At 45.0% G+C, this 9,460-nt stretch overlaps 1 protein-coding gene across 1 annotated transcript; it reads left to right on the top strand.

Moving 5' to 3' along the window:
- The first annotated feature begins 1,190 nt into the window (after positions 1-1,190).
- On the top strand, positions 1,191-9,098 carry naif1 (nuclear apoptosis inducing factor 1). The gene is made up of 3 exons (XM_061081113.1): positions 1,191-1,742; positions 7,872-7,919; positions 8,161-9,098. The coding sequence occupies exons 1-3, from the start codon at positions 1,271-1,273 to the stop codon at positions 8,724-8,726; spliced, it is 1,086 nt and encodes a 361-aa protein (XP_060937096.1). The 5' UTR covers positions 1,191-1,270; the 3' UTR covers positions 8,727-9,098.
- The last annotated feature ends 362 nt before the right edge of the window (positions 9,099-9,460 follow it).

The following is a 9,460-nucleotide window of genomic DNA, read 5'->3' as shown; positions in this document are numbered from 1 at the left end:
TATGTGGCTCCATAACAACAATGAATTTTACACCCCTGCTTTAGATTGTAAATAACGATGGACGACACGACGCCTCCCAGAGTCAAGTGAAGCGTATCCATCGCCCCCTGGTGGCTGGCTGCAGTAAGGCTCCTCCTCCTCCATGCTCACACATGGTGTCTGTCATTTCAGCTCGTTCTTCTCTCTGATGTTTGTTCAAGTTTCTAATCAGTTTGGTTTGAATCAGTTATTTGATGATATAGAAACAGACGTCATGATTGACAGCTGACTCCTGATTGGTCGAGGGTGAGTATCGACATCTCTTGGCTCCTCCTGCTCAGACAGAAGTGTGTGTGTCAGGATTCATCTGGCTCCAATAGTGGAAGAGACCAGTCAGCCATCTTTATTTATACTCTCTCTCTCCATAGACATATATAAAGACTAGATGTCTCGTTCGACGGAGCCGGACGTCACCACATGGCGGCCATCTTGCTAGGGAGCAGCTCGCTCACCCATAACATTGTGTTGGTAAATAACCATAACTTGCTAAATTTTCAACCGATTTTTAAACGGTCTGGTTTGTTATAAACGTCAGAGATGTAGATATGACACTGCATACTTATGAATAATAAGGTTATTTTCTAAAAAAAAAAATAATAATTTATGCAGTGTCATAACCACATCTCTGACGTTTATAACAAACCAAACCGTTTCAAAATCGGTTGAAAATTGAGCAAGTTATGGTTATTTACCAACACAATGTTATGGGTGAGCGAGCTGCCCCGTAGCAAGATGGCCGCCATGTGGTGACGTCCGGCTCCGTCGAACGAGACATCTAATCTTTATATATGTCTATGTCTCTCTCCCCCCTCTCTCTTTCTCTCTCTCTCTCTCTCTGCCCCCCCCACTCTCTCTTTCACTCTCTCTCTCTGTCACTGCCCCCCCCCCCTCTCTCTCTTCTCTTTTAATTGAGTTTCCTTTATGTTCTGATTTGTATATTTCTTTAAATATTGTTCGTATTATCGAACTACGTCTGAATTCAAACGGAGGAAACGTTCCTTTGCTTCTGGACACATAGTTTGTTCGGCTCGCTGAGTGATCGACGTTTTGCTTCAGCCAATAGCAGCAGAGCACCCCCCCCGACCGAGAGGAGTCCAGCCAATGGGGCTCCTCGAGTGGGCGGGGCCCCGGTGCTACGTAAGCGCCGCTGATCCGGAGGAGAAGAAGGGGATTCTGGAAGCCATTGCTCCTCCGGCTCTTACGCACTCTGCGCACCGAGCCGCCGGCCGCCATGGCGCTAGCCGCGAAGAAGCGGAAGATGAACTTCTCGGAACAGGAAGTGACGATCATCGTGGAGGAGATCGAGCGGCACAAGCACGCGCTGGTCAACCACTTCAACGCGGGGGTCACGCACGTGGCCAAGAACCGCGCGTGGCTGGACATCCTGCAGAAGGTCAACGGGGTCAGCACGTGCCCGCGCGAGCAGGCGGAGGTGAAGAAGAAGTGGTCCGACATGAAGACCGAGGTCCGCCGCAAGGTGGCGCAGGCGAGGGCGGCCGTGGAGGGCACCGCCGCGGACTGCACTACAGTTCCCGTGATCCTTAGCGCCATGCAGCAGCGCATCTGCAACCTGCTGGGGGAGGCGACCATCATCAGCCTGTCCGCGGGGGACACGGACCACATGGGTCTGTCCGCAGGGGACACGGACAACTGTCTGTCCGGGGCCGGGACCAGCGAGACAGGAGGAGGCCCCCTGGTGGAGGGTGAGTCCGGGGGGGGGGGGGGGTTCATGAGTTACTGAGGAAGAGGAGGAGGATGGAGAGGAAGAAGAGTCTGTCCTCTGTAGAACACACTGAGAATGAGTTTCATAACTTTCACTGAGGAGGAGGAGGAAGAAGAAGAAGAGGAGAAGGAAGGAGGGGGAGGATGGAGAGGATGGAGAGGAAGAGTAGGAGGAAGGATGGAGAGGAAGAAGAAGAGGAGGAGTAGGAGAAGGAAAGAGGGAGAGGAGGGGGGAGAGGAGGAGGAGGGAGAAGTGTCTGTCCTCTGTAGAACACACTGAGAATGAGTTTCATAACTCTAACTGAGGAGGAGGAGGAAGAAGGAGGGAGAGGAGGAGGAGTAGGAGGAAGAAGAGGAGGAGGAGGAGGAGAAGGAAAGAGGGAGAGGAGGGGGAGAGGAGGAGGAGAGGGGGAGAGGAGGAGGAGGGAGAAGGAGGGAGAGGAAGAGGAGTAGGAGGAAGAAGAGGAGGAGGAGGAGAAGGAAAGAGGGAGAGGAGGAGGGAGAGGGGGAGAGGAGGAGGAGTAGGAGGAAGAAGAGGAGGAGGAGGAGAAGGAAAGAGGGAGAGGAGGAGGGAGAGGGGGAGAGGAGGAGGAGGAGGGAGAAGTGTCTGTCCTCTAAGAAACACACTGAGAATGAGTTTCATAACTTTCACTGAGGAGGAGGGAGAGGGAGGAGGAGGAGGGAGGGAGAGGATGGAGAGGAGGAGGAGTAGGAGAAGCAGGCAGAAGAAGTAGAGGAGGATGGAGAGGGGGAGGAGGGAGAAGAAGAAGAAGAGGAGGGAGAAGTGTCTGTCCTCTGAGAAACACACTGAGAATGAGTTTAATAACTTTTACTGAAGAAGAGGGGGAGGAGGGAGAGGAAGAAGAAGAGGAGAAGAAGGAGGGAGGGGATGGAGAGGAGGAAGAGTCTGTCCTCGATAAAACACATTGAATAAGTTTAACAAGTGTACCTGAGGAAGAGGAGGATGAAGAGGGTCAGGTTCTCAGATCATTATGTTCATGTATCTTTAATATGACAAAGTCTGAGTGAAACAAACCACAAGTTAAGATAAGATATTATAAGTTAAGTTAAGTAAAGTGTATTAGTCCAGTGGAGAAACAGGATCTGATCTGGTGCATTAATGGTTTAATGGAACCAGGAAAATGAGGTTTGATCATTAGGGTCGAACATTAGAAATCATTTAAATGTAATATTTAAAACTACTAATGTTGCTCATATTACAAATTAAAAAGAATGTCTTCCTCTGGTTTATTTCAGAAACAATATCTTCATATCAGATCCTGTAGATCAGGACAAGATGTGTGTTTAGTAGGGCTGGGCAACGAGTAAAAGTTTTAATTGCATTTGTATAATCAAAATCCAATAATGAATTCAAAAGTAGTGTATAGCATACTTTTATTTTTTATGTTCTGCCATATGAACAAAAGTGCCAAAACATTTGTTGTGCAAACACTTTTAACATCAGCATTTAATACAGTAGCAGTTAAATAAAATATTCAGTGTAAATCTCAACTTAAACAATGTTATCAAAGCAAATACAAAATTAAAGCTCAATGCCACTGCCAGGGCATTAATGTTATGAAAAAGAAAAAAACTGGCCACAAAATCCTGAGCCAAAATCATATCATTAAAACAGGCAATTTCTGAGGTAACAGCAGTAGAGACGGGAATCAGCAGAGACCTCCCGATACGATACTATCACGATACTTAGGTGGCGATACGATATGTATTGTGATTCTGTAAGTATTGCGATTCGATATTACGATATCCTGGGATTTCTTTTGGTTATTTTTTTTTTTTTAAATACTGGACCATGGAATCATACCTTCAAATACAACACATTCAAATTGACTTAGAGCTTTACAAGTTTTATTTCAAATATTAACATTAACTTAATGACTGCCGGGCAGCCAATAGAGAAAATAAATAAAAATGTGCCCTATTATTGTTTAGCCCCTGTCAACTGCACACAAACTGACAGATTAAGACATGTATGCCACTTAGGCTACTTTTAAACAATAAATAAAAAGGTAAATTAAATAGAATGAATAAAAGTTTACTTAAAATATAAACTTTGACATAAACAAAAAGTAGGCTATTGTTGTTTGCATGTAGGCGATGCAAAGCTAGTGCTTGGGTATGTTTAGATTCTTGTGCAGAAACAAGAGCTGGTCAACATGCTCTGGGGGGATGTTGCTCCCCCCATATATCCCCCCCGGTATAAACCAATAAATAATTTTTAAAAAATCGATTTTGGAGGCAGCATGGCGATTTAAAATCGTCATTCACAAGAATCACGATTTGTAACTGAATCGTTTTTTCCCCCCGTCCCTAAACATCAGAAACATTGTACTTTCTTCACTGAGCAGCAGAACCGGTCTAGAACCAAACGTCCGTGTTAGAGAGAGACTCCAGAAAACACTTCACTGCAGTTTGTCAATTCCTAGAACTTGACACTGTTATTTTAAATCTTCTCCCATATGAACTAAAGTGCCATAACATTTATTGTGCAAAAAAACACTTAACATCAGCATTTTTATATAGTAGCAGCTCAATAAAACAAATACTTTGTGTAAATCTCAACTTAAACAATGTTATCAAAACAAACACACTTTATTTGACACATTCCTCTGCTGTGCAATGTTAGTAAAGTGTCCCGCACACGTTCCAGCATAATGTTTTCATCCCAGTCAGAGCATGTATTTATTATTTTTTTATTTGCCTTTATTTAACCAGGTCGGTCCCGTTGAGACACAATGAGCTCTTCAAAGGAAGCCAAGACAGCAGCATACAAAACATTTTAACACAAGACACACAGAAATCCCATAACACAGATTAAATACATTTAAAAGAAAAAGATAAGGCAACAGGACTAAAGCTCTGGATTCACACCAGAACAAGAACCAGTGCGGTATGAAGCCGCTCCAATTTCTCTCACACGAGTCTTCAGAGTTTCAAGGTTTATGAGCTCCTTTAACTTTAGAGTTTTTTGCAGTGCATTCCAAGCAGCAGCTGCAGCGAACTTAAAACAGTGCTTACCAAATTCAGAGTGAACTTTGGGCATAATTAATAAATAAAACTCATGTGAATGCAGCGCCCACCTGTGACTCCGAGGTGATTGTAACCGAGTGACGTCCGGTCGTCCCCAGTGAGAGAGACAGCCGGTGCACGTTGTAAAGTTGTCGCTTTCGCAGTCCTCTCCTTTTCATACAACTCGTGTATTCTTCGTGTGATGGTGCATCCTGAGGGCATCTCATACCTGCTGTCATTTGTTGCGATTAGGGTTAAAAAATTCCGGGAATATTCAAAGTTGGAAACTTTCCATAGGAATTAACGGGAATATACAGGAATTAAAGGGAATAAACTGGAAATGTTGTGGGTAATTTATACTAACTGTATTAACCTTGTCATATACAGACATAAATATAAACATTTTGTTGTGTCATAGGCTGATTTGAGCCCTGAGGAAACTTTGGGCACTTGACTATATGCTTCTGCATCGTTGTGTCATTCTTAACATAGGTCTTTGCACAGTATTTGCAAATGTACACAGCCTTTCCTTCTACATTGGATGAGGTGAAATGTCTCCACACATGAGAGAGTGCACGTGGCATTGTTCTGTAGAATAAGATGAGAAACAAGTTTGTAAAAAAACACTAATGCAATGCCAGAGATATAAATAGTTAGCCAAACAATTGGAATCGTCTGTAAACATATTTTACAATTGATGAATAAATGAATGGAAATAGTCTAGATGAACAGATGAACAATCCTCAATCAGCATGCTCATATATTTTCCCAGTAATATCATGGAAACTTACCTGACTAGTCCTTCACTCTACAGCAGGCCTCAATAGCCCTGCTGTAGAGTGAAGCATGCTGGGAGTTATCTGTGCATGTGATGGAAGAATGACCAGTGGAGGGTTGAAACTCAACGTTCCATACATCTTTAAAATAGAGTTTTGAATGATGTTTTTATTGCTCAGGGTTAAATTTACATAGTTGTTTTTTTTTCAAAATTCCCGAGATTAATATTCCCGAGGAAAGTTTCCAGAAAGTTTCCGGAAATTTACCGGAAACTTTCCGCCCCTTTGCAACCCTAGTTGCGATTCTCAAAATGTTTCTCAGACCCACGTCTTCCACAACCCTCATCGACCTGCAGTCTGTAGCGATCCACGTGGCTATGGCCTCTGTTAGCTTCTCTTTCCGATGTTTATCTTCACTCCTCTCTGCGTCTCACGTGGTCGGCCGAAGCCTCGCTCCACTGGTTTGCTGATATCAACTTTCTGTTTTGCCTTGAGGTGATATTTTAGACTAGAATTACTCCGGTGATAAGATAACTCACCTTGGCCGTGGTTACAAATAACTTTGCCTTTGTCGACTCCGCCGTCTGGAAGAACTTTAAATTAGAAATGACCTTTTAAAAGCTCCGTACCCAGCGCCATGATTGTTTATCGTCAATTTGTTTCTTTTCCAGTTCGGCAGCAGTCAGCAACAGACTTTCACAAAATAAAAGCCTGACTTTCACAATAATACAATAAATAATAAAAACTGCGTTAATGCAAGATAAAACAATTGTCGGCGTTAAATAAGTGATGAGTTAACTTGATTATAACGAGTTAACTTGATTATAACGAGTTAACTTGATTATAACGAGTTAACTTGATTATAACGAGTTAACTTGATTATAACGAGTTAACTTGATTATAACGAGTTAACTTGATTATAACGAGTTAACTTGATTATAACGAGTTAACTTGATTATAACGAGTTAACTTGCCCAGCCCTAGTTTTTAGTGTTTCAATGAAGTTTTACAGTCAAACATCGCTCCTCCTTCTTCTCCTCCTTCTTCTCCTCCTTCTTCTCCTCCTTCTTTTCCTCCTTCTCCTCCTCCTCCTTCTTCTTCTCCTCCTTTTCCTCCTTCTTCTCCTCCTCCTTTTCCTCCTTCTTCTCCTCCTTCTTCTCCTCCTTCTTTTCCTCCTTCTCCTCCTTCTTCTCCTCCTCCTTTTCCTCCTTCTCCTCCTCCTCCTTCTTCTCCTCCTTCTCCTCCTTCTTTTCCTCCTTCTTCTCCTCCTTCTTCTTCTCCTCCTTCTTTTCCTCCTTCTTCTCCTCCTTCTTCTCCTCCTTCTTTTCCTCCTCCTTCTTCTTCTCCTCCTTTTCCTTCTTCTTCTTCTCCTCCTTTTCCTCCTTCTCCTCCTTCTTCTCCTCCTTCTTTTCCTCCTTCTTCTCCTCCTTCTTCTCCTCCTTCTTTTCCTCCTTCTCCTCCTCCTCCTTCTTCTTCTCCTCCTTTTCCTCCTTCTTCTCCTCCTCCTTTTCCTCCTTCTTCTCCTCCTTCTTCTCCTCCTTCTTTTCCTCCTTCTCCTCCTTCTTCTCCTCCTCCTTTTCCTCCTTCTCCTCCTCCTCCTTCTTCTTCTCCTCCTTTTCCTCCTTCTTCTCCTCCTCCTTTTCCTCCTTCTTTTCCTCCTTCTTCTCCTCCTCCTTTTCCCCCTTCTTTTCCTCCTTCTTCTCCTCCTTCTTCTGCTCCTTCTTTTCCTCCTTCTTCTCCTCCTCCTCCTCCTCCTTCTTCTCCTCCTTCTTCTCCTCCTTCTTCTCCTCCTCCTTTTCCTCCTTCTTCTCCTCCTTCGTCAGCTCCTCCTCTTCATCACCAGAATCTCCTCCTGAACTTGAACTGATTGTTTTTGGATCACATGTAGATTTCAGTCCACCTGTGTTCCTGTGTGTATTGTGTGTTATTGTGTGTATTGTGTGTTCCTGTGTGTATTGTGTGTTCCTGTGTGTATTGTGTGTTCTTGTGTGTATTGTGTGTTCCTGTGTGTATTGTGTGTTCTTGTGTGTATTGTGTGTTCCTGTGTGTAATGTGTGTTCCTGTGTGTATTGTGTGTTCCTGTGTGTATTGTGTGTTCCTGTGTGTATTGTGTGTTCCTGTGTGTATTGTGTGTTCCTGTGTGTATTGTGTGTTTGTGTGTATTGTGTGTTCCTGTGTGTATTGTGTGTTCCTGTGTGTTCCTGTGTGTATTGTGTGTATTGTGTGTTCCTGTGTGTATTGTGTGTTTGTGTGTATTGTGTGTTCCTGTGTGTAATGTGTGTTTGTGTGTTTGTGTGGTTCCAGCTCTTCCTGCTGCGTCAGCGACCTGTGACGAAGCGAAGCCTCTGAACAGTGAGTCCACTTCCTCTCGTCTACACTCTTCACACCTGCATGGAGTTCTATTAAGATAATAATTAATACGATGTTCACACGTCGCTGAGCGAGTTCTCAACAACAATCTAGAAATCCAACTTTCCATCTTTCAACCAGAAGAATTAACGGACAAATGAAAACATGATTTAACGAAGTGGGTTTAAAATCAAACTTCCACAGTAAATGATGAATAACCTGTTTCCTTCCTGTTCGTTTCCAGCTGAGACCACGTACCACACGCTGGAGGACGGCGGCGTGGTGGAGTACTGCACCACCACTGTGAGTGACTCCGCCCCCACTGTGGTGGCAGCCGTGGAGGCTCCTGTAGAGCTGCTGGCCTCCTCCTCTTCCTCCCCGCCTCCTCCTCCTCCTCTTCATCATCAGGCCCCGGCCAAACCTCAGGAGCTGAAGAGCCGCATCGCCCTGAACTCCGCCCGCCTGCTGCAGGAGCAGCGCGTCACCAACGTGCACATCCGGCAGATCGCCCAGCACCTGGAGGGCCAGAACGAGCTGCTGGTCATGATGCGGCGCTCGCAGGAGGCGCAGGCGTTCGCCCAGGAGCGGCAGGCGCAGGCGCTGGAGGGCACGCAGGCCGCCCTGCTGGCGCTGGTGCAGATGCTCCGCCCGGTTCTCAAAGACCTGCGCAAGTTCCTGCAGAGCGGGACGGAGGTGGAGAGCAGCAGCGGCGCCGCGGCAGCAACGACTGACGGGTCAGGAGCAGAAGAACCAAACAGACCTAAAACTCCACCTGCACCCCCGCCACAGCAGACTGAGGACACGCTGTAGACTGTGTGTGTGTGTTTGTGTTCGTGTGTGTTTGTGTGTTTGTGTTCAGCGGACGATGAAAAGCTCCGAATCGCCTTCGGGAGCATGTACAGTTTTTACGGATGTTTTATGATTCTGATAAGTAAAAGGTTATGTTGAACATGGTTTTTATTTTTTTACACCGTGTCATTAACATTGAGTTCATGTTTAACTTATCGGATGTTTTTGTATCCATGAAGATTTAATTCTTGGTTTCTTGAGTCATGTGATGTTTTCTCTGACTGAGGAATAATAATCATCTGGTTTTTCCACCTGTCGTCACTTGTGTTCTTCACTTTGCAACATCAGCTCGGCTGCATCTCTCAGGAGCAACCAGCAGAGGGCAGCACGTGTTACCAGTTCGATCCGTGGCAGCTCGATGAATCATCTTTAGATTTGGAAAATAAAAACCACACTTTGTGTCTTTTATTTCAGTCTCACAGTAAAACTCCAGAGAGTCTCAACTAGCTTCCTTCATAGAGACACAACATGTGACCTGAGGAACTCAGTGAGCAGCTTCTGTCTCCATCACCTGGTCCTGTCTCTTTAAGACCCCTGCCTGATTAAGCTCTGCTCTGATTGGTCAGCCCGAACACGCTCTTGCGATTGGTCAGCAGCTTCCAGGGCGCGTACGAATTGTCTGCGTTCGCTGTTTGTTTACCTGGATTTGAGAATTGAGAACTGTGTCGGGGTCTTTTATCTTCTTCTGACTGATC

Source organism: Limanda limanda, chromosome 1 (assembly GCF_963576545.1).
Source record: "Limanda limanda chromosome 1, fLimLim1.1, whole genome shotgun sequence".
Lineage (NCBI taxonomy): Eukaryota > Metazoa > Chordata > Actinopteri > Pleuronectiformes > Pleuronectidae > Limanda > Limanda limanda.
The sequence above is the reverse complement of the archived record's forward strand: the minus strand, read 5'-3'. Positions and strand labels throughout refer to the sequence as shown.

Excerpts from the sequence above, each read along its gene's own strand:
- naif1 (XM_061081113.1), top strand. The coding sequence starts at position 1,271 with ATGGCGCTAGCCGCGAAGAAGCGGAAGATGAACTTCTCGGAACAGGAA. Across the intron at positions 1,743-7,871 it reads AGGAGGCCCCCTGGTGGAGG|CTCTTCCTGCTGCGTCAGCG; the intron begins GTGAGTCCGGGG and ends GTGTGGTTCCAG. Across the intron at positions 7,920-8,160 it reads CGAAGCGAAGCCTCTGAACA|CTGAGACCACGTACCACACG; the intron begins GTGAGTCCACTT and ends GTTCGTTTCCAG.